The sequence below is a fragment of the Synchiropus splendidus genome, unplaced genomic scaffold, assembly GCF_027744825.2.
Source record: "Synchiropus splendidus isolate RoL2022-P1 unplaced genomic scaffold, RoL_Sspl_1.0 HiC_scaffold_37, whole genome shotgun sequence".
In the NCBI taxonomy this organism is placed as follows: Eukaryota; Metazoa; Chordata; class Actinopteri; order Syngnathiformes; family Callionymidae; genus Synchiropus; species Synchiropus splendidus.
Window position 1 is genome coordinate 391,172 of NW_026527071.1, and position 23,807 is coordinate 414,978.

The window sequence follows — 23,807 nt, forward strand, 5'->3', positions numbered from 1 at the left end:
TGGAGAAAATTGACTTGGCTGCTCTTGATTTTTCCTGAAATGAGAAAAACTTTCCAAATGTGACGCCTGGTGTGTGTGTTTATATGTTAACAAACCTGCAAGTGTGGGTGTGTGTGTGTATAAAGCCTGGCTGTGCACAAACCCATCAGCTGACGTACGTGTGTGTGAGAGCAGTTGGGCTAATGTCCCCACAGGGACAGCAATACAAACACGGGTGTGTGTGTGTGTGTGTGTGTTCTCACCGTCCTCCTTGGTCCGGAGCAGGACCCGCTCGCTGGGGGGGCCGTCGCCCAAGCGGGTGTAAGCCAGGACCTGCATCACGTACTCGGTGAACTTCTGCAGGAGCCCCAGCACCAGAGACACGCGGCCCTCCCCCACCACCACCTGCCAGCTAGGGGGCGCTCCAGAGTCCCTCGCCCAGTACAGGACCTGGACACAGGGGCGGGATCAGAACCGGGGCCGGGGCCGGGTGTGTGCGGCTCGGACCTTGTAGCCCAGGACCACGCCGTTCTTCTGGTCCCGTGGCAGCAGAGACCAGGTGAGCAGGATCTTGGTGGAGCTGAGGGCCTCCGCCGTCACGTTGCTGGGCGACGCGGCTGGAACTGGAGGTCACACGCACTTAGCCACTGCTCTCTGAGCCCGGTGACCTGCACCGCCGCGCCCACTCACCAGCCTCCGCCGTGTGCGCCGCCACCTCGGCGCTCCAGGGTCCAGGGCCGATGGCGTTGTAGGCCTGGACCTGGGCCTGGTACTGGGTCCAGGGCTGCAGGTTCTCCACCGTGGCCTGAGTGGTCCCGGCAGCTCCGCCCACCTCCACCGTCCGCTCCGCCCCCCGGCCTTCTGCCCTCCTCACCCGCAGACGGTAGCCCAGCGAGTCCGGGCTGCTGTTGAACTCGGACTCAGGAAGAGGCTGGAGGACATCCCATAATCACGGCGGTGTTGCCAGGTGACTGCCGGGCTCGGGCTCGGGACCACTACCTTCCAGCTGAAGCGCAGGCTGGTCTGAGCGGTGGCCCTCAGGGTCAGGTCGCGGGGGGGCGTGTCGGGCGAGTCCTGCAGGGTCTGGATCAGCCTGGAGGGGGCGCTGAGGGGGCCGGAGCCCACCAGGTTCACCTGCTGCATCCGGAACCTGGAGAGAAGACGCCGGTCAGCTGCTTCCCAGCCGACCCGCTCGGACCCGGGGCTCACCTGTAGCGAGTGAAGGGAGTGAGGTCGGCGATCAGAACCTGGTGGACGCTGGCGCGGGCCTCCTCCTGGTACACCAGGGTCCAGTCTCGGGTCGTCTCCCCGTCGTCCCTCAACACCTGCCACAGGCCACACTTCAGTTCCCGGACATGCCCGCGCACGGTGCCGCGCACGCACCTGGGCTTCCACCATCCACCGTGACGCGGCCGTCCTCCCGTCAGAACCGGGCCGGAACCTCAACGTGGCGCTCCGCGGGCTGATGTTGGAGATGACCAGGTTGGTGGGTGCGCCGGGCAGTTCTGAGCACATGTCAAGGTGTTAGCCGTGAGCAAGCCTCTCGCCGCTCTCCTCGCTGCTGCAGTTGTCAAAGCGGCGCCGCTTGTTGTCGTGACGACAGCTTGTTGTGTGCGATCGACACGTGAAAACTGGTGGAGCAACGTCGAGAATGTTCGCGCGGAGACTGGTGGAGTTTAGTCACAGAGACACTTGGCTCCGGCGCCAGGAACCAGCCGCTGTGCTAGCCGCTAGCTGCTAGCTACGCTGACGCAGAGACAAGACGAGGGGGCAGCAGCTGAAGGACAGAGGCCCGACCTCCCTCTGAAACCTCCCGCCGAGGTGGGACGGCCTCTCTCTGAAGCCCCGCCCACTCCGGTCCAGCTGGCTGCGGCGCCGCAGGTTTGACCCTCTGATTTCCTCCACTCGGCGCGAGCCTCGTCTCCGGAAAGTTGTGGACCGCGGCAGAAGTTGAACGGGATCTGAGCGGAGCTGATGAAAGCAGCCGCAGGTGGTCGCCATGGCGACGGCCGCAGTCATTACTCGACTCTCTCCGCTGGTAATAAGGAGCGTATTCAGAAGCGCCGTGAATCACAGTTCAGTCGGAGGAGGAACTTTGATTCGCTTGTTAGCGCCGAATCAATCACGGCGGAGCAACGACGCGGCGCCGCCGCCGCTGAAGCCAAGTGGGCTCCGCGCAGCAGAAGCAATTTGGGCGCGGCGCCGGCAGAACTCTGGCTGACAGCCGCCGAATTGAAGCGGAATATTCCGGCAGCAGCGTCAGCAGGAAAACAACAGCCGCGCCGCCGACTGCTTCTGTCAAACGTCGCGCTCCTCTATCCCTGTGAGGGGCAGTTTTGGGGGAACACACCGTTGTGGGACCCCAGGAGGTTCAGCCTCAAACCTCAAACTAACTGGGTCCAGTCTGGTCCAGAGTTCTGGTCCAGGTCAGCCATGTGTTCAGGGGGAGAGGCCGGGGGAAGGGCGAGGAGAGGTCCTCACAGAGAGACAAACGGCGAGGACGGAAGTCAGTCAGACAGCAGTCCCACTGGCGCCAGATGACTTATTGATGGGAACAGACGTGAGATTCAGAAGTCGCTCACTAATTCATGAAAGCAAAAGAGCGAGGAGGGCGAGGAGAGTGAGGAGGGTGAGGAGGGTGAGGAGAGCGAGGAGGGCGAGGAGGGTGAGGAGGGTGAGGAGGGCGAGGAGAGCGAGGAGAGTAGGAGGGTGAGGAGGGTGAGGAGGGCGAGGAGAGTAGGAGGGTGAGGAGGGTGAGGAGAGTGAGGAGGGCGAGGAGAGCGAGGAGAGTAGGAGGGTGAGGAGGGTAGGAGGGTAGGAGGGTAGGAGGGTGAGGAGGGCGAGGAGGGCGAGGAGAGCGAGGAGAGTGAGGAGAGTAGGAGGGTGAGGAGGGTAGGAGGTTAGGAGGGTAGGAGGGTGAGGAGGGCGAGGAGGGCGAGGAGAGCGAGGAGGGTAGGAGGGTGAGGAGGGCGAGGAGGGCGAGGAGAGCGAGGAGGGTGAGGAGGGTGAGGAGAGCGAGGAGGGTGAGGAGGGTGAGGAGGGTGAGGAGGGTGAGGGTGAGGAGGGTGAGGAGGGTGAGGAGGGCGAGGAGGGCGAGGAGAGCGAGGAGAGTGAGGAGAGTAGGAGGGTGAGGAGGGCGAGGAGGGTGAGGAGGGTGAGGAGGGCGAGGAGGGTGAGGAGAGCGAGGAGGGCGAGGAGGGTGAGGAGGGTGAGGAGGGCGAGGAGGGTGAGGAGAGCGAGGAGGGTGAGGAGGGTGAGGAGAGCGAGGAGGGTGAGGAGGGTGAGGAGAGCGAGGAGGGTGAGGAGGGCGAGGAGGGCGAGGAGAGTAGGAGGGTGAGGAGGGTGAGGAGGGCGAGGAGGGCGAGGAGAGCGAGGAGAGTAGGAGGGTAGGAGGGTAGGAGGGTGAGGAGGGCGAGGAGGGCGAGGAGAGCGAGGAGGGCGAGGAGGGCGAGGAGGGCGAGGAGAGTGAGGAGGGTAGGAGGGTGAGGAGGGCGAGGAGAGCGAGGAGGCCGAGGAGGGCGAGGAGGGCGAGGAGAGTGAGGAGGGTGAGGAGGGTGAGGAGGGCGAGGAGAGTAGGAGGGTGAGGAGGGCGAGGAGAGTAGGAGGGTGAGGAGGGCGAGGAGAGCGAGGAGAGTAGGAGGGTGAGGAGGGCGAGGAGGGCGAGGAGAGTAGGAGGGTGAGGAGGGCGAGGAGAGCGAGGAGAGTAGGAGGGTGAGGAGGGCGAGGAGAGCGAGGAGAGTAGGAGGGTGAGGAGGGTGAGGAGGGCGAGGAGAGTAGGAGGGTGAGGAGGGTGAGGAGAGTGAGGAGGGCGAGGAGAGCGAGGAGAGTAGGAGGGTGAGGAGGGTAGGAGGGTAGGAGGGTAGGAGGGTGAGGAGGGCGAGGAGGGCGAGGAGAGCGAGGAGAGTGAGGAGGGTAGGAGGGTGAGGAGGGTAGGAGGTTAGGAGGGTAGGAGGGTGAGGAGGGCGAGGAGGGCGAGGAGAGCGAGGAGGGTAGGAGGGTGAGGAGGGCGAGGAGGGCGAGGAGAGCGAGGAGGGTGAGGAGGGTGAGGAGAGCGAGGAGGGTGAGGAGGGTGAGGAGAGCGAGGAGGGTGAGGGTGAGGAGGGTGAGGAGGGTGAGGAGGGCGAGGAGGGCGAGGAGAGCGAGGAGAGTGAGGAGAGTAGGAGGGTGAGGAGGGTGAGGAGGGTGAGGAGAGCGAGGAGGGCGAGGAGGGTGAGGAGGGCGAGGAGAGTGAGGAGGGTGAGGAGGGCGAGGAGAGCGAGGAGAGTAGGAGGGTGGGGAGGGTGAGGAGGGCGAGGAGAGCGAGGAGAGTAGGAGGGTGAGGAGGGTGAGGAGGGCGAGGAGAGTAGGAGGGTGAGGAGGGCGAGGAGAGCGAGGAGAGCAAGGAGCCCTCAGGAGTGCCGCACACACGTCCTACAGCTTGGAAACACACCTCCTTGTGGGGACCTTTTGCTCTTTGCCGGTCCCCACAAGGTAGAGCCTCATTTTGAGGCTTCAAACTTCAAACAACTCACTCAAGTGTCACTCAAATGGCGTGGGGCACAGCTCCCCCCAGTGGCTGCTCTCTGCAGCCGAGGCGAGCGTTACCTGGCGGGACTCCAGTGGCGACCGAGGATGACGTAGCGGCGCCGCGCCCTGCCGCCGTGAGCGCTGCCACCTGGACGCTGTACGTGGTGGTGGAGTTGAGGCCCGTCAGCTGGCAGCGCAGCGTGGAGTTGGACAGAGGCCGTTCCTGCTGACTGGACTCCTCAGCAGAGACGTGCCACCACAGCAGGTAGCCTGCGGGGACACACACAGGCGCGCGCACGCAGGTGAGGGCGACGGCGGCAGCAGAGCAGCAGAGCAGCAGGTTGCTGCGGCTCAGAACAAGACTGTCGCTTCACATCTCCACTCTCATGCATCACACTCCTCCACCTCAGACCCGTGGGTGTGGGGACACACTCCCTCACCAGGTGAGGAGCGCGTGTACAAGGTGACCGTGATTAAACAAGTGTGCTGCTGCAGCCTGCGGGGACCGATGGATGTGGGAGCCTCCACACACACACACACACACACACACAGTAACATCGCTCTCTTCATGAGTGTGGAGCTCGATCACCGGCTCGGAGGCGCCAGATCCCTGGGGGCGGGACAAGTGTGGAATCAGACAGGAAGTCGAGGCCACACGCTGCGTGGCTCCAGACGCTGCAGGTGATGGAGTCACTAGTGGAGGCTGGACTCCCTCCAGTGCGGGTGACACCCAGGAGGGTGAGAGGCCGGAGTGAGGCGCAGCAACTCACCGGTGATCACGCCGTTGGCGTCCTCAGGAGGCGACCAGCTGACTCGCACTGAGGTGTCCAGGACTTCGCTGAAGCTCAGGTCTCGGACCGGGCCCGGCACTGGAACACACACACACACACAGAGTCAGAGCCAGAGGTGGAGCAGGCGCGTGGGAACTGTCGGCCGTGTTGCTGTGACTCCGCCGCCACACACACATTCATGTCCTACAGTCACCTGTCTCAGCCTCCCATCTCTCACCCCTGCAGAGCGATTAGGCGGGTCATCTGACACACACACACACACACACACACACAGCTATCATGGAGCAGGAGTGACACACACTGCTCGCCTGCCGCTCTCTCACCTCTCTCACCGTCCGTTTCTGTGTGAGTGTGTGCGTGATCCGCCGCAGATTCACACACTTGAGAGGGAAAAGGCCGCACACACACGCACACGTCCTGAGTGTGGCAGCGGGTGAGTGTGTCACCTGGTTTTATCCTCTCTTGTGGGGACCACTGGGCTGGAGCCCACAAGGTTCGGGGTCCTGCTTCATGTGTTCAGGGGGAGAGGGCGCCTGTGTGTGTGTGTGTGTGTGTGAGTGAGTGAGTGAGTGAGTGAGTGAGTGAGTGAGTGAGTGAGTGTGAGTGTGTGAGTGTGTGTGTGTGTGTGTGTGTGTGTGCACTGACCGTCCTGGTGGGTCTGCAGCAGGGCGGGCGGGCTCCGGGGTCCGTCTCCTGGCGTGGTGAAGCAGAGCGTGGAGGTGTAGTACCAGGTGAACTTCCTCAGGCCACTGACCAGGCTGCTGTGCCTCAGGCTGGGATAGTCCGGCGTGACGGTCGCCACGGCCACGTCCTCCGGGCTCTGTTGGGGCCACACCAGCAGCTGCAGGGCACACAGCACAGGTCACATGACCGCCGGGACCTGGGCCCGGGGCGGCGGCGCCGTCTGTCACGGCGAGATAAGACTCTCGCTGCTGTGAGAAAGTGCCCATTCTACACTTTCACCATCTGATCCAAACCCAATGACGGGAGCAGGAGTGCCGTCGCCATGGCAACACTGAGTTGGGCAGAACCGTGGCCCGGTCGGCCCCACAGGCCGGTGTGAGCTGAGCACCGGCTTGAGATGAAACCCTCTGACACGCACACACAGCCGGGCACCGCGGGTCGGGCCGGGCCGCACCGCACCCACCTTGTAGCCCTGGTTGATGCCGTTGATGAACTGCTGGGGCGGGGGGCTCCAGCTGAAGCGGATGGTGGTGGAGTTGATGGCCGAGACCTCCACGTCCTGAGGGGGCGCTGTGGGGACTGAACAACAGCCACAGTCAGTGGCGGCAGGACGCCGTCTCGTGAAAACACAGGTGAAAGATTGATGACAACAAGATCCAGTTCCTGCTCTGATTCCAGCGAAAACACTGTGTGATTCCGAGGCGGGAACTTGAGAGGAGCTGGGTGCACAAACACGGCGCCGCGCTCCAAAGTGGGCCAGCGCCAGCTGTTGTCAAAACACTCTTCAATGGCCCAGTCCAGGCGGAGTCGCTCTCGCGGCGCAAACTTTGGCAAACTTCCCGCGTCTGCATCTGAGCGCTTGCTTCCGGGGGGAGTCGGAGCCCAAAACTAGACGAGAGTCCTGAAAGACTCGGAACAGGGGAGGACTACAAAGCGCCGCCGCGAGCTGGAGCCACGACAACGCCGCGCTGTTAGCCGTAACAACTCTGGCGGGAGTCATCTGAAGTTGTGGTTCTTTGTTGATGCACGTCACGTGGTACAGGGACTACAGGAGGCGCTCTGCTCTCACAACGTCTGACGCTTCGCCAACACGCAGTAATGTCGCCTTCACCTGAGACTGAGACCCACGCTAGTGCGGATGCTAACAGGCTAAGACCCGAGGCTAACAGGCTAGCGTGGGCGCAGCCAGCGACTGTGGGTGAGGGGTGGTGTCGGGCTCAGTGAGACGGGGGCCTGATGCCGCCGGAGACTCTCATCGCGGCTGCAGCTCCACCGAAGGAGGAGGAGTGAGTGAGTGAACAGCAGCAGCACTCACACATGCACAGATGCATGATGGGAGCTGGTCTCACGAGCGGAGCAAGAGGCGGATGAAACGCTCTCCTGCACATGCTGCTGCTGGTCTGATCCTGCCGGGGCCAGAACCCACCGCAGCAGACTCGCAGACTGGGACTCTAATGTATAAACCTGGTGGCTTTTACAGGCCACGTAAACGTCGCGCAGCAAAAGGTTGCCTTTATTTATCGCAGTTTTCCGGCGGCTTTATGTGACGGAGCAACACTGGTCCACTACACAGATAAATCTGCGCCTTTATCGGGCCCCCCGCGCGTGCGTGCGTGCGTGCGTGCGTGCGTGCGTGCGTGCGTGCGTGCGTGCGTGCGTGTGTCCTCACCTCCCTGCAGCGTGTACTCGGTCACTGGGCTGCTGAAGACCCCGAGGCCGGCGCCGGTGTAGGCTGCTACCTGGATCTGGTACTGGGTCCAGATGATCAGGTCTTTCAGGAGACAGTAGTTGGTCTCTGGGCTGCTGATGTTCTTCTCCTGGTACTCCCCGGGCAGACCGGCCAGCCGGTACCTGCAAGTCCTCCAGTCAGTGAGCGTGTGTGTGTGTGTGTGTGTGTGTGTGTGTGTGTGTGTGTGCGGCAGAGAGCGCGAGTACCGCAGCAGGTATCCTCGCAGGACTCCGTTGAGCTGCAGCTCCGGCGGTGGCTGCCACTGGACCATGATGGACTGGTTGGTTCGGCCGCTGGCCACGATGTTTTTGGGCGGAGCACTGGGGGCCTCCTCCCTCAGCATGAGCCTGCAGGACACCAGTGTCAGTCAGAGCAGCAGCTGCCACGGTCGTGACCTGAGGCCCGGGGACCCTGGACCGGGTCGACGACGCAGGCTGGAGAATTGCTTCTGTGGACGTTGACATCTTGTTTTCTGACCTCTATAACTGCAACACACTGAAGTAGGAAGGTAACTGGAACACAATCTCTGAGGCTAGCATTAGCGGCTAGCATAACCTGACGTGCAGCTGCCGACCTGCTGCGCTAACACGGACGTGCAAACCAGGGGGATCCACAAGGACTGGAGCTGCCGTGGCCAGTGCGTGGCTGCGCTCATGTGCTTCATTTTCCACATCTGTTTACTGCTCCTCAGGTGTGTGTGTGTGTGTGTGTGTGTGTGCCAGTCAAGAGCTGCCGCGCAGCTGAGGATCCCAAACACCGGCAGTTTCCAGCCGGCTTCACTAATGGCCCTCTCATTCACCCCAGACCCATTAAAGTGAGTGTGTGTGTGCGTGTGTGTGTGGCACCTGCTGTGCACGCCGGCCGCTTGCCTGATGGAAGTGCAGCGCAGATGTAAAACCACTGGCGTGTGGCGTCGATCTGGAAGTGCAGCTCACACTTCACACGCACGCACAGATGCTCCAACGGATGATGAAGTCTGTGAGCCAGAGAGTCAATCGGAGCTTTTAATCAGTCCGAGAGGAAGCGCCGCTGCCCTGACAGTGATGTGTGTGAGGTTACTGCGCCAGAGAGCTGGTCTGGTCTGAGCCGCCAGCCACACGCGAGCGTGCGTGCGTGCGTGCTAGCATGTAGCGCTAGTCATTGGGAAGTCAGCTGCCGATGCCTGCCGTCTGTCTCTCTGTCCTCGTGGGGACCTCTCCTGTCCATCAGCCTCCCCCAGGACTCTGGACCCAGTCATTATGACGTCTTCTTCCTCAAAGTCAGCTGCTCCTCACAATAGGAGAGGTGGAGCAGAGCTGGGTCCTGCTCTCCTCCTGCAGCTCTCACGACCGAGGTGCAGCTGGAGCCACCAGAGGCAAAAGGAGACGCGGCAAATGAAACTTCACTTGTTGTTGCTCCAGCCCGGCGCCGTCCTCACCTCGGGTGAGTGAGGCCAAGGGAGCCAGGAGGGACCGGGCCACCAGCAGAGCAGCTCCTCCTGCCACATTCAAGTGTCTGCAGCGCTGCTGTCGCTGTCCTTGTGGGGTCCGATCATTGGAAACACACCTCCACATTTTTGCTGGTCCCCACAGGTCCAGGCCTGAATTAGAGGGTTCAGACTTCAAACTAACTGGGTTCCAGTCTGGTCCAGTGTTTAGGGGGAGGGGCTGGGGACAGGGAGGTCCTCACAAGGATGGCGCGACAGACCTGCCTGTGTGCGTGACACCTCCACTGACCACGGCTGCCAGACGATCAGTGGATCCAGCTCCAGTGAGACTAACCAGAGGAGGAGGAGGAGGGAGATGAAGAAGAGGCTGGAGGGAGTGAACAGACGCCTGACGCGAGTGAGAGAGTGAGGGACGCCCCTGCTGCAGCTGGAAACACCACAGTGTGAGTCTGCTCCGCGTGTGGAGTCACGTGAGCCTCAGCTGAGAGAGAGAGAGAGAGAGAGGGAGGGAGGGAGGGAGGGAGGTGGCACCTGTGCGTCTCCGCGCTGAACTGTCCTCGCCCCACTTGGTTGACGGCACACAGTCTGAACTGGTAGGTGCGGGCGGGGGTGAGCCCCCGCACGGAGACCTGGGCCACGGCCGGGGAGACCTCGGGCAGGTGGACCTTCCACGGGGAGTCTGGAGGAGGAGGAGGGAGGCGGCAGGGTGAGCTGAGCCCGGGGACCGCTCCACACGCAGACACCTACTGTTCTCCGACAGCTCCAGCACGTAGTAGAGAAGCGGCGAGTTGCCGTCGAAGGGGCGGAGCCACGACAGCCGCACGGCGCGAGAGTCCGAGTCGTCGAGCAGAGCGGCGAGCGAGCGAGGAGAGTGAGGCAGCTCGCTGCGAACAGGAAGGAGCACAGACTGGGTGAGCCACGACAGAGCCCCGCCCCCCCGGCTCAGCTCTCAACTCACATGACTTCCAGCCGCGCCGTCCGGGAATCGTTTCCCGCCTTGGAGGTGACGGTGCAGGTGTAATCCCCGATGTCACCTGACCAGGTCTGGCCAATGGTGAGGGAGCCTGGCTGCACGGAGAGGCGGCCCCCGGAGGCCAGGAGCAGCGGTGCCCCGCCGCGTTGCCATCGGTAGCTGCAAAGAGGTTTGGTGAGAGAGAGCCAGGACCCTGGATCCCGGCGGAGGGGGGGCGGCCGCAGTACCTGACGTCAACCCGCGGGTCGTGGGTGGCGCTGCAGCGCAGCACCGCGGTGGTTCCCTTGATGACTCGCTGGTCCGCCGGCGGCAGGGAGATGAGCGTGCGGTCTGGGCGGGACAAGTCAGTTGTGAGGCTGCCTGGGGTCGTGCGCGTGCGCGGCACTCACTAAGGACGGTGAGCCTCGCCGAGGCATTGATGACTCGCTCCGAGTTGGCGGCGACACACGTGAATTCGCCGGCGTCCTGGAAGGTGACGGGCTCCACCAGCAGCCCCGAAGACTGCAGCAGGGTGAAGCGGGCGAGGCGCACCGAGCCGCTGGCCACCACCTGGGAGCCTGTGGGCAGAGAGGCCGGCTCAGGGGCGGGGCTCGCCGGGGGCGGGGCCTGACCTACCTCTCCTCCAGGTGACGGCGGGGGTGGGGGCTCCGCTGGTCTGGCAGGAGAACAGGGCCGCGGCGCCTTCGGTCACGGTGAGGTCGGCCGGAGGAGACGTGAAGACCGGAGACACGCCTGAGGAAGAGGAGGAGCCTGAGGTCGGGACCCGGCGGGGGGAAGGGCACTGAGCGGGACTCACTGGAGACCAGCAGGTGGGCGTGGACTTGGGCTTCTCCCGCGGCGTTCCGGGCGAAGCACTGGAAGATTCCTCCGTCCCCGGGCTGAGCCCGTCGCACGGTCAGGCCGCCGGCCGTCAGCCGGTAGCGCGGGTTGGCCAGCCGGGTCACTGGCACGCCGTCCTTGAACCAGTCCAGCCGGGGGGGGGGCGTGCCTGGGCAACAGGGGCCCGTCAGTGGACCTTCTCTCAGCAGCTCCTGTTTCTACTTCAATTCTTTGTTCAACTCACAAGTCACCGGCCACGAACAAGGCCATTCTGAGTCGGACTCTGTCTGATGTGCCGCCCCACTCACCTGAGGCTGCGCAGGGCAGGTCCACGCTCCGCTCCAGGTCCACCACCATCCTCCTCGGCGGGCGAGTCATCAGCGTGGGCGGCTCTGCAGAGACAGACTTGAGCAGTGAGGTCGGGGGGGGGGGTCTGGGAGGAGGTCTGTGACTCTGGAGCAGGTTTGCTCTGATCTCAAACCAGGGCAGATGCAACTGTGCGTCTGCGGCGGAAACAAAAGCTGTGGAACGGTGGCGGCGGCGATAACAAACCCCCTCCAGCCCAGACTCAGACCTGCGGACTAACAGAAGCTGGCGCTTCTCTTCCACCGCGGCGATGTTTCAGCAGCGGGTGGGTCCCCGGGGTCAGCGCTCGCCGCCCCCCGAGAGCCAACCGAGCAGCCGCGGGTCCTGACCGCCTCTGGGTGGCGTCAGTGAGTGCGTGCGTGCGTGAAGGAAGCACTTTCCCTCCGCAGCTGCAGGGGGCGTCCTTACCCACGACGCTCAGCTGAGCGCTCGCCTCCACAGCTTTGGCCGAGCTGTTGCTGAGGGTGGCCTCGCACACGTAGACGCCAGCGTCCGACGCCTTGGCGGTGGTGACCACCAGGCGACGCCCCTCAGCCAGCCGACGTCCATCTCGTTTCCATGACAACTGCAGCTGGTCCACGAACCTGCAGGGAGAGGGCGCCGGTGAGGACCAGCGGAGGAGACTGGCAAGGCGCTACCCACCGAGCGTTGGCGACACACTCCAGCGTGACATCGCTTCCTGCCGTCACCGTGGTGTCCCTGGGTCCAATGACGATGGTCGGAGACTCTGGTTCTGATCCCGGACCTGTGGGGGAGGGGCAGACGTACCTGATGACATCACATCACTCGGGACAGCTTGTTCTCTGGGCTTCCTCCGGGCACTCGGGTTTCCTCCCTCACGGAATGCAGACATTAACAGGTGCTGAGATGGGCCGGGGAGCCGTCCAGGGTGTCCCCCGCCCCCCGCCCCGGGGAGCCGCCCAGGGTGTCCCCCGCCCCGGGGAGCCTGTCCCCCGCCTCTCGCGCCGGTCAGGGCTCGTGGTCCTGGTCCCCACAGAGGCAGGAGAGTTTCTCCCCATTTCCCTGTCGACGCCGTCACTTCCAATGTCACCTCCCCCCCCACCCCCGATCCCTTCCTGCGCCCGCATGTCTTATTCCGTCTGATGGATCCCGAGTGTGCGAGGACTGTGTGGAGTCAATTATCAGGTTTCCTTCGTTCCTCCAAAGCAGAGATCAAAGCTGCCCCCCAGCTTCCTGTCACCCCACCCCTCCCACGTTCTCTTCATTTGTACCGACTTGTCCCTGACTGAGCATCTGCTAATCTGTAGCTGAAGCGCCGCCACCCTCTGGGGGCGGGGTCTCCCACGGACCTGCAGCCTCTCCTGCCAGCCAGCCAAAACATTATGACCGTCTGCGATCTGAGCTGGGGAGACCCTCGGGTGACCCGAGAGGAGAACCCGGCGCCCCAGTGACCTGGGCCTCCTGACTGTTGCCACGGTTACTGTTGGTCACATGACTCAGACCGGCCGCTCTGCGCCTCCTGAACTCACCACAGAACTGAGACTCGGGGTGCAGATGGTGGTCTCCTGCAGCGGTGACAGGCGAGTGACAGGAGAAGAAGAAGGGAGCCAGATGTTCCTGTGCTGCAACATCTGCTCTCTTCTCTTTCTTTCTTCTCTGCTTCATGTCTCCCTCCATCCTTCTCTCTCTCTCTCTCTCTCCCTCCAGCCCTGCCTCAGACCCGCCCTCCTCCTCTGTGTGTGTGTGTGTTCATCAGCTCCTTTGTCGGAAACGTCCAGAAAATTCAACTAACCAAAACCTCATCAAGGACCAGCTCACGCTCAGTTACCTGGCAACGCGGCGGCGGACGAGGGCGGCGCCCAGTGCCACGCGGCACCAAACACACAAACTCTGGCTCACTGGCTGCTGTGTGAAGATGGCGGCAGGTGAGGGGCAGGTGAGGGGCGTCCTCGGGCCACACTGTCATTCCAGCGTGTCGTGCCACTGACGCTGTCCAGAACCAGCATGGCTGACTGTGGAGGAGGTGCTGATCCCACGGGCGGATCAGGGCTCCGCAGGGCTCTAGGCGCCGGGACAGCGGCCTTCCTGATGAAGCACGGGGGCGGAGGTTTGTCAACAGCCGCGGGTCCAGGAGCATAAATACACCACGGCGCAGAAGGCCAGCGTTTCGGCGGCAGGCGGCGGCTCCGGTGTGGCGGCGCTCATTACTGCGGCGCTCTGACAGCCGGGAGTCACGTCGCAGCCTCAGTATGAAACCACCCGTCACACACGCCGCGGCGCCTGCGAAGGCTTCATCTCCCTCAGCTGCCGGAGTCTTCCTCGGGATGAAGAGCCGCCCGTGTGCGTCTTGACATAATGAGGCAGTGTTTCATCAGCACTGACTGGCATCGACTTGTGCGTACAGTGGGAGACGGCGAGGAAATGTCTCTCTTCCCCCACTGAAGCTGCTGACGCTCGCTCGCAGGCCCACTTCCTCTCGCCGGCTGCGCCACAACAAGGACGCCGCCCCGCGTTTAATGAGAGGTGCGCTGCGTTCCGACGTCGGCGGCGCGATAAACTGCAACCACAGAACACGTTCCCAGACACGTACTCCTCAGTTGACTCCACGTTGGAGGAAACCATCAGGAAGAGGAGGCGCGATCCTCCGGGATGCCACGCCAGCATCAGTGACCGAAGCAGAACAGACCGCAGGACCAGCCCAGCAGCCGGGACACAGAAACACAGACCACTTGGTTGATCGGCTCCGAGGAGTCACAGCGGACTATGACTCGTCACCAACTCGAGTCAAATCGGATTCTTCCCAGCTATAAAAGCCTGACTCGCAGGTACCACGGAGTCAAAGACCTGGGACTGGTCGGCTGAGGCTGGCAGCGAGTCCGACTCGTTGGTGAGACAGAAGGAGGCAGTGTCGTTGCCAGCGTTACCTGCTGCGTCGCGGCTCTTCTTCCCGACTGTCAGCAGCAGCAGAAGGAAACAGCAGAGATGCCATTTAGATTCAAGCTTTCGTCCCGACGTGTCAGCAACCGCTGCTCCAGTCAGCCGACGAGCAGCAACATCAGCCTGTCTGGACGTGAAGCAGGCGCTGGTTATCACGGAGCCCAGCAGGGGCCCGGGAGGGGGCCAGCGCTGCTGCACATCCATCAACCACCGGAAGCCCAAACACTCCCGGCACTCAATGGTGCCGGAGCCATTTGCCATTCATCCATCAGTGAAGTGACGGCTCTGACTCGCTCGACATCTGGACTCTCTTCCCAGGGAGGGCGACGCTGAGGCCACAGCAAACATGGCCTCATGACCCTGTCTGGAAGCACTGAGGAGCCCACACTATTGTTGTGAAGCTGCTGCTGGTTGAGGGTTTGAATCTGCTAAACCTGCGACTGAGACGGAAGCGATGCATCATCTTGTCAATACAGACGAATGGCTCCTCGACAGAGACCAAAGCAAAGTCGCAGGAGAGGCGAAGTGAGCGGCGGCGGCGTGATGCCGGCAGCTGGTGCAGCAGGTGGAGAGGAGGCGGAGACGCGGCGCTGCAGAGGAAGTGGCGGCCATTAACCAGCAGACGGAGGAGCGTCAGCAGCTGATTCTTCTTCAGCAGAGACGCGGGTCTCTCCCGCCACCTGAGCGCTGACATCATGGCGGCTCAGAGGGAGGCTCTGGTCCCGGGGCCAGTCCCTCCCAGCCCGGCTCACACTGGCTGGTGCGTGGGCCTTGTGTGGACCTCTGGTAGCACAGACGACGTTCAGGGACCTGGACTCTTCAGTGGAGGTCTCTGTGGCGAAGCCTCCTGAGGCAGGAGGGGCGGGGCTTCACTGCCAGCGCCTGGACGTGCGCCCCCATGAGGCCAGCGTGCCAGGCGCGTGCGTGTGCGTGTGTGAAGACCGTCCAGTCGGTGTGAACACCTGTGTTCGACTGTGACCGAAGTAGTGGTGTGTGCACCTGTCAGAGCAGTGCGTTTCCACCAGCCCTCTGTGTGTGTGTGTGTGTGTGTGTGTCATGTGACCCCTGTCTTTCTTCCGGGGACTGTCTCTCAGGAGCGTCTGCTTTAAAGCCGCGGTTCAGCCTCCGACTCCGTCCGCTCCAATTTACACTGTCAATCTCAGCAGCTGCTTGAAATTCACATCCAGTGAAGCCAGAGCCCGACTGAGCGGGGAAGGAGTCCAGGAGGCAGGAGCCTCCACTCTCATGACTCTCAGGACCCTGGCTCTCATGACTCTGACTCGCAGGACTCTCATGACTCTGACTCGCATGACTCTGGATCTCATGACTCTCAGGACCCTGACTCTCATGACTCTGACTCGCATGACTCTCATGACTCTGACTCGCATGCCTCTGGCTCTCAGGACTCTGACTGTCAGGAGTCTGACTCTCATGACTGACTTGCATGACTCTCATGAGTCTGAATCTCATGACTCTGACCCCCTGAGTCACCCAGCTCAGCTGGCATCGTCAAGGAGGCAGTGCTGGAAGAACCGGTCCAGACGCGCCATTGAGGACCTTTGGAGGCTAAACTCTCCAAGCTAACAGCCCAGTGCAGAAGCATCTTGTGAGCTGTGGGCTCCACAGGTCACCAAGGATCTCCTCAGCCTCATCGCAGACACACCACCTGCTCGGGCCGTGACTCCACGCTGATGAAGGTCAAACCTCAGACCGCAGCTTCACCTGACCTTTGGATTCGGTGAGAGCTCATCATCCCAAATGTCATGGGGCCAGGGCTGGACTCATCTTCTGACCGGAGTCCTGACGGAGAGGTGACTCCGGTTTCCTCCCCACCATGTCGCACACAGCCTCGGAGTCTGAGCTCAGGCATGGAGGAGCTGGTCCTTCACACAGCTCTGGTCCTGCTCAGCAGCGCTGCCGCTGGTCAGCCAGCAGGAGAGCCACTGACCCGCCGACCCGCAGCAGGTGAGAGGAGCCAGAGGTGACGGCGCGAGGACCTGCTAAACACATGACCCAGCCTGAAGCAGGAGCCAGAGCTTCAGCGAGTCACTCGGAGCCGGCGGCGAGTCATGCTTCCTCAGCTTCAGCTCAGCCGGGGAGCTGGAAGACTCCCGCCCCCCCCCCCCCCCCCCCCCCCCCCCCCCCCCCGCTGACAAGCGACTGTGGCGGCTTTCATGTGACAGAGAGAGAGGCACGAATGGAAGGAAGAGCCTGTGCTCACCTGAGACGCTGAGATAGACGGGCGCGCTGGTCACGCTTTCCCCCGTCAGGGCGTTGACAGCGTTGGCATGGTAACGGCCGGCGTCCTGCGGCCTCGTCGCCAAGACGACCAGCTGGTTGTCCAGAGTTGTGGCTCTGTGGGGTCAGAGGAGACGCTGCAGCTATTAACCCTGGAATCATCCGTCATCCGTCTGTCCGTCCGTCTGTCTGTCCATCCATCATCCATCCATCCATCATCCATTCGTCCGTCTGTCCATCCATCCATTCGTCCATCCATTCGTCCATCCATCTGTCCATCCATTCATCCATCATCCATCCGTCCATCTCTCCATTCATCCGTCGTGTCCATCCATCTATCATCGATCCATCCATCTGTCTGTCCATCCATCCATCCATCTATCCGTCCGTTTGTCCGTCCACTAACAACTCAGATTCTCGGCTTCATGTGCCCTCGAGGCAGCGCAGCGGTCAGTGGCCTGATGTGGTGAGTCTCTGGCTTTGTGTCTCCGCTCGCCGTCGGCGGCGCCTCACGGCAGGCGGATGCTTGTCGTGGCCTCGTGTTAGCAGCAGGAACTTGGAGCTCAAACGTGGGAAGCAGCTTGTGTTCAGGTGTCACGCGGCGAGACGAGCGGCTGCTTTTAGGCGACATGAATAAGACATCGGCGGCAGCAGAGACACCGCTGAAAGATTCATGGCTCGGCTCTGACACACTCCGGACCCGGAACCAGCGCCGCCGCAGCAGCAGCCGGCACGCTGACTCTGTGTGTGTGTGTGTGTGTGTGTTGCTCCCCGGGCAGCAGAGGGAAATGAAAACACTGCACCCCTCCCCTCCAAAACAAAGCAGCCTCTCTGCCTCACTCTCATCCTTCTCCTCTCCACTTGTTCTGAGATGATGATCTGCTCTCTCTCTCTCACACACACACTCTCACACACACACACACACTCTCACTCACACTCTCACACACACACTCTCACACACACGCTCTCACACACACACACTCTCTCACACACACAAAGTGCTGGCTTGACTCATTTTAAGAGTCTGAACGTGTGTGGTGCCAACAGAGGCTCCGCCTCTCAGCCGCCGCAGCCTCTGGTGGAGACACTTGACTCTCACACACTCAGGAGCAGCAGGTCAACACACACACACACACACACACACCAAGAACACAAACACAGTTATGTGACGGCCATCACCTTCACCATCACCATCATCATCATAATCGTCACCATCATCATCATCATCACCATCATCATCACCTTCATCATCATCACCATCATCACCTTCATCACCATCTAACCCTGCTTCCTCCACTCCACTTCCTGTTTCAAAATAAAAGCCTGCAGAGCCTTCAGTGTCAGTGTTTCTGTTCAGAGCCAACAGAGAGAGCGAGGGAGACGCTGACTCAGAGAAGGAGAGAGAGAGAGAGAGAGTTGTGGTCCAGGCGATGGATGCGTGTGTGTGTGTGTGTGTGTGTGTGTGTGTGAAGTGGTTCAATAATCCTCAGACTGACTCCTTTAATTATCCGCTGATCACACTTTTAATTACCTGCCACACACACACACACACATACGCCTGTCTCCTTGTGGGGACCTCTCCTCACCCTTCCCCCGGCCTCTCCCCCTGAACACACGGCTGACCTGGACCAGGACTCTGGACCAGACTGGACCCAGGTATTTTGAAGTTTGAACCCTCAAAGGCTGAACCTCATGGGGTCCAGCGAAAGGTCCCCACAGGGGAGGATCTACCACACACAGGTCTGACACAGAGGAAGGTCTGGTTCGAGAGTGGAGGCGCTGCCTCAGGATGGTCACCTGAGGTCCGACCTGGGTCCCGGGGTCATGACCTGAGGAGGGCGGGTCCGAGGGAGGGATGTCAGCAGCAGGAGGCGGGACAGGAAGTGATGCAGGTTCACGCCGCCGCCACTGAAGACATGAGTCACGTGACCTCCAGGACCGGCAGGAGAGACTCTGCAGGGGGAAGCAGTCAGACCCACTTCCTGTCTTCAGCCCGAGTCTCGCGGAAGAAGCACCCCGAGCCCAGAGCCCAGAGCCCAGAGCCCAGACCCAGACCCCGAGCCCAGATCCCAGACCCTGAGCCCAGACCCAGACCCCGAGCCCAGACCCCAGACCCCAGACCCCAGACCCCGAGCCCAGACCCCGAGCCCAGACCCGAGACCCAGACCCAGACCCCAGACCCAGAACCCAGACCCCGAGCCCAGAACCCAGACCCCGAGCCCAGACCCCGAGCCCAGAGCCCAGAACCAGAGCCCAGAACCAGAGCCCAGAACCAGAGCCCAGACCCAGAGCCCAGACCCAGAGCCCAGGACCAGAGCCCAGGACCAGAGCCCAGGCCCAGGCCCAGACCCCGAGGTCAGACCCCGAGGTCAGACCCCGAGCCCAGACCCGAGACCCCGAACCCAGAAGCCAGAACCCGAGCCCGGAGCCCAGACACCGAGCCCAGACCCAGACCCCAGGCCCAGACCCCGAGCCCAGACCCCGAGGTCAGATCCTGAGCCCAGACCCCGAGCCCAGACCCGAGACCCCGAACCCAGAACCCAGACCCCGAGCCCAGAGCCCAGAACCCAGAACCCAGAACCCAGAACCCAGAACCACGACCCCAGAGCCCAGAGCCCAGACCCAGACCCCGAGCCCGAGCCCAGACCCAGACCCAGACCCCGAGCCCAGAACCCAGACCCCAGACCCCAGACCCCAGACCCCAGACCCCAGACCCCGAGCCCAGCTGACCCACAGTGAGCAGAGCCGCACCAAGTGGCAGAACCTGAGCCAAAGTGGACCGGGACGGGAGTCTACACCCAGCACAGCAGCGGAGCGGAGATCCTGCCGGGCCACACCACGCTGAGCGGATCGGATCAGAAGAGCTTCTTCCTGGTAAACAACAAACCAGCTCCAGTCTGTCGCTCTGAAGGCGGCGATTAGCATTTCGCCTTTGATCCTCGAGGTCGGACGCTAACGGCGGCTGACAGGACGGAGGCGGCAGGTGAGCGGCGGGAAATAACAGTGACAGACGGCGGCGCCGACACATGTCCGCTGGAATTAGAGCGGAGACGTCGGAGCTACAGAGGAGGTTTTCATTCCGTTATTTGCCGCCACATTAAAGGAGCAAAAGAGCAATTCAATTATGGGATGGCGGCTGTGGGAGGGCTGGGGAAAACACCACGGTCACATCAGAAGCAAAGTGCTGCTGCGGCTTCATCTGCCGCGCAGCGCCGCCAGACGTGAGCGCCCGGGCCCATCAGACATAGAGACGCGGGTCTGGATCTCGCGTGGCTCGAGGGCTCCGTGCGACGCGAGTCAGAGTTCAGCCGTCCACTTCCTGTCCACACCCGGAGGTCCAGAGGTGAGCGACCCGGGCCCTGGTCTCGGGCGAGTCTTCACGTCGCTGCCAGTCACGACCACGTGTCGAGTCGTGTCGCACCTGACTCGCACACGGTCGCGGCAGGAGCTGTGAGGAAGACGTTCATCTCAGCTGTGACGGAGCCTCAGACACACACTGCCGAGTGTTTTCTTCTCATTCACTATTTATGCCTGATTTCCTGCTTCTTTGTCCCAGAATTCTTCTCTCTTGTCTCTCTCTGGAGATGAGACTGGAGTCTTCTTCAAACCCTTTAGCTTCCACTTTCTTCTTCCCATTTCTGCGTCTCCAGTTTCCTCGGATGCAATTCCACTGGCTTCAGTGTCTGAGCTTCTCCCTTCTTGACGGAACATTGGACCGAACTGGACCCACGAGGGCGAGCGGGAAGGCGACCAGAGAGCGTCCGCTCAGAAGGGTCCTGGTGGGTCTTCAGCGGCGCCGTCCTCGCTCCAGGCCGTGCCACACGCGGAGTGGGCGGGGCTTGTGTGTCAGCGGTTTGGGGGCGCGTGGTGTGGGGCGGACGCTCTCTCCACTGAACTACACACAACACTACGCACAACAGCGCCACCCCATGGTCAACCTATGCTCTGTCTTTCTGTCAAGTGACGCACCGCACACGGTGGAACATGCGTGTCACCGCGTAACGCGGTGGTTGCCTTCTCCATCCCCGTCATCGTGGGAGTGAGGGCGGCTAAACAACGTTAGCACCAGCATTAGCATCAGTCACACACAAGAACACAAGTGCGCGCACACACACACGCACAGGCTGGAGCAGCATTAGCACCTTCATGCTAGCAGCAGCTGTCGCCCGACCTCAGGCCCGTGACCCGGAGAGACGTGGCCACGGCGCTGCTGCCTTTGCTAGCACCTCTTCAGCCACAGACCCAAGGCTGGAACGCGGCAGCAGTAGCATGCTAGCAGCAGGCAGCACACAGGTGAGACTCACACTCTGTCGTTGGGGAGGATCTTCTGCCCGTCCTTGAACCACGTGAGCAGTGGGCGCGGGTACGACGCCAACGCCGGAGGACTGACCACGGCGGCTCGCTCCTGCGGCACTGTTTTCCGCTGCTCCTCGCCCGGGAACGAGCCCAAATCTGAGCCACACAGGACGACAACGGTCACAAACCAACACAACTTTACTGCAAATCCACACAAGACCAACACTGTCAAACAAGGCCTGGCATCTGACAGGACTTCCTGTGTGCTGAGATTCCACTTCCTGTGTGGAGCGTGTATGACGTCTAGCGTCTGGGTGACTGTGCGGTTGATGTTTTGATGGCAGTTATGCACCGCGACGACGCGTGCGGTCGGTACTCACAGGCCACCTGCACCTCAGTGCTGCGCTGGATCAGGGCCCCCATCCGGTTCCGGACCGTGCACTGGTACTGCCCGGCGTCGGTCCGCTTCACCGACTCCAGTGTCCACCTGAGGAGCAGTGCCAGAGCGTGAGGGGAGCGTCCCACTTGTCACTGCGTGAGATCAACAGGCCAACGGCGAGCAGCCGGATGGAACCAGACACACATGAGTCTGGTGCTTCTGCTCACGAGCTTTGTTCTTCCACTGAAGAAGGTGAATGGCCTTTTGATGGAGCCGGATCTAACCAGGTTCTGGACCAGATCCACGCCCAATGGAAGCAGGATGGCCGAGGGGGGCACACACACCCACATCTGCCTCCTAGTGAGGACCTTGCCCTTTCCCCAGCCTCTGAACACATGGCTGAGCTGGGCCACAGTGAACTGCTCTTACTGGAGCTCTGACCCTCTGGACCTTGTGAGGACAAGCCAAAGTGTCCTCACAGGAAGGTGGCTGGTCAAGAGGTGGTCCTCACAAGGACGGCAGCACATGTCCACACACACACACACACACACACTCAGGAAGGAGGCACTAGTGAGGACCAGGAAGCGGCTGACCTGAACTGCGGCGTCCAGTCGGTGATGTCGGTGCCGTTCAGCGCCCAGCGGTACTGGAGCGGCCAGCTGCCCCCGGCCATACAGCTCAGCACCAGCCTGTTGCCTTCCAGCGCCACCTGTGGCTCCAGCCCCTCGGTCAGCAGGTAGGGCGCCACCTCTGGAGGAGAGAGGGACAGCAGCAGGGAGAGCTTCATTATCACCAGCAGACACAGGCTGCCAGCAGGGGGCGATGCTTCCCCTCAGTCACGCCGTGTGGCCTGGTCACCGGTGAGTCCTGGCTTGACCCCTGACCTGCCCCGGGTGTGAGAGTGTGTGTGTGAGAGAGAGAGAGAGAGCAGCAGCATCCGCCGGGAACGTTTCTCTCTGGAGATGGTTCTGGAGCCACTGACCATGATCCCACCACTCACAGGCTCGGCTCACAGATCTGGGTCCAGCAGAGTCGCTGACAGAACCGGATGCAGCAGCTGGCCGGTCACCACTGGGTCGAAGGACGGAGACAGAAAACAGCGCCATCTGTCTGTGACTGGCTGGGGTGGGGTCAGCTGATCTCACAGGTCACATGACTGAGCTAGGCACGTCGTCGACGCTAATCTCCAGTCGTGTCCAGCTCGGCGTCTCGTGACCTCTCGTGACCTCTCATGACCTCTGAGGCCACCTCATGACCTCAGCTGGAAGGTCAAACTTCAGTGGGGCAGCGATACAGACTGTGGATCGTAACCAGGGGGAGGAGGAGCTTGGACTGGAGGACACGCACACGCTCATGTGGGGACCACCGTCTCCCTTCCCCCAGCCTCTGAACCTGAAGCAGGACTCTGCACGGCGGCGCCCTCCTCAGGCATCGCTCAGCTCTCAGAGACGTCCTTGTGAGGAGCAGAACAGCCGGCAAGTTAGAGCCGCGCGGCTCGCCCGCTGCTCGGATCGCTTCCTCTCTCGCCACGCAGGTATTTATAGATCGGTGCGGGTTTGAAGACGCTTGTTAGCAGCGTGGCTAATGACGGCGCTCGTTTCCTCGCCCCAGTTTGCGGCGTCAGATGTGACAGCCGAGGCGCCGGCGGCGTGCGAGGAGAGGCTGGGAATGTTCTGGTCCTGACCCGGCCCGGCAGCTGGCGGCTCCCCTCCACACTCCAGGCTGGCCTTGTGGGGACCAACAATTTTTCATGCTTCATGTGTGAGGGTGCGGTTCGAGTGACTCGGTGACTCCCGAGTCTGATCCTGGCTCTCTGCACCCTCCCCCCCGGCCCCTCCCCCGCTCCTACTTTCTGGCCCAGTCAGCACTTCTCCCACGCCGCGCTGCTCTGCTCTCATCTCTCTTGACTCTCTGCTTTTATCGCGCTGCCACCACGGATCAGTCACCAGCTCAGATGAGACACGTTGGCGTGTGAGTCCAGAAGCTTCCGCTCACGTCTGCACATCACACTTCCCGTGGACTCATCCTCCCAGTCGAGTCTCAGGGCTTGGACTCGCTCATGGCCGTGTTCTGTGTCAGTGGGGACCAGGGTCAGAAGGGTCAACAGGGCCAGAGGACTGACTCAGAACCACAGCGCCACCTGTCGCCGTCGAGGCTGAACCGTGACTCCCTGTCAGGCTGAGCCGCAGCACGGCGGCGGACACCAGGCGGCGTTGCCGCACACGTTCATACACGGAGGCCTATTTAACCGAGCTCATCAGAGGTTGGGGGGTGAAGGAGCTGGCGCCGACTCCCTCCCACACCAGGAGCCCGGGTCACGGCTGCCGCAGGTGCCTCCGCTCCGTCGAGTCACTCGCCTTGTGACTCTGACAAGGTTCCATCCCTCAGACTGGACCGCTCAGAGACCCGATACACCGTCTCTGGACCGGACCCCGACACCGGAGTCCGGTCAGGGCCGGCGGCCTGACTCTGGCTCAGGAGTCACTCGCTCCTCACTCATGCATGAGGGAGTCACATGCTGAGTCAGAGTGTGAAATGGGGGGAAGTAGCTGTGCTGCCACGCTGCTGTGCCGCTGTGCCCTCGAGCAAGATCATGGCCGTGATGGGAAGGAACAAGACTGGAACAAAAGCTCCAGTTAGCAGCGTCCAGCGGCACAGGTCTCTCTGCGTGTGTGTGTGTGAGTGAGTGACTGAACTCTGGAGGTGGCTTGTTGGTGCCGCGT

The 23,807-nt window shown here is 62.0% G+C and overlaps 1 protein-coding gene across 1 annotated transcript in view; it reads right to left on the reverse strand.

Annotated features, from left to right (window-relative positions):
* The window catches only part of LOC128751758 (protein sidekick-1-like), a 51,089-nt gene that overhangs the window by 8,067 nt on the left and 19,215 nt on the right, over positions 1 to 23,807 (reverse strand). The window contains exons 2-27 of the mRNA XM_053852949.1: positions 21,678 to 21,834; positions 21,086 to 21,192; positions 20,714 to 20,861; positions 16,393 to 16,526; positions 11,916 to 12,018; positions 11,682 to 11,857; positions 11,216 to 11,299; positions 10,885 to 11,076; positions 10,704 to 10,820; positions 10,478 to 10,645; positions 10,316 to 10,418; positions 10,074 to 10,247; positions 9,863 to 9,999; positions 9,647 to 9,794; positions 7,896 to 8,036; positions 7,630 to 7,811; positions 6,424 to 6,539; positions 5,922 to 6,117; positions 5,256 to 5,354; positions 4,564 to 4,755; positions 1,363 to 1,484; positions 1,189 to 1,304; positions 979 to 1,129; positions 670 to 910; positions 487 to 602; positions 243 to 429 (exon numbers count right to left, since the gene is read on the reverse strand). Coding sequence (XP_053708924.1) covers positions 243 to 429; positions 487 to 602; positions 670 to 910; positions 979 to 1,129; positions 1,189 to 1,304; positions 1,363 to 1,484; positions 4,564 to 4,755; positions 5,256 to 5,354; positions 5,922 to 6,117; positions 6,424 to 6,539; positions 7,630 to 7,811; positions 7,896 to 8,036; positions 9,647 to 9,794; positions 9,863 to 9,999; positions 10,074 to 10,247; positions 10,316 to 10,418; positions 10,478 to 10,645; positions 10,704 to 10,820; positions 10,885 to 11,076; positions 11,216 to 11,299; positions 11,682 to 11,857; positions 11,916 to 12,018; positions 16,393 to 16,526; positions 20,714 to 20,861; positions 21,086 to 21,192; positions 21,678 to 21,834 — 3,807 coding nt within the window. The remainder of the gene's footprint in view (positions 1 to 242; positions 430 to 486; positions 603 to 669; positions 911 to 978; positions 1,130 to 1,188; positions 1,305 to 1,362; positions 1,485 to 4,563; positions 4,756 to 5,255; positions 5,355 to 5,921; positions 6,118 to 6,423; positions 6,540 to 7,629; positions 7,812 to 7,895; positions 8,037 to 9,646; positions 9,795 to 9,862; positions 10,000 to 10,073; positions 10,248 to 10,315; positions 10,419 to 10,477; positions 10,646 to 10,703; positions 10,821 to 10,884; positions 11,077 to 11,215; positions 11,300 to 11,681; positions 11,858 to 11,915; positions 12,019 to 16,392; positions 16,527 to 20,713; positions 20,862 to 21,085; positions 21,193 to 21,677; positions 21,835 to 23,807) is intronic.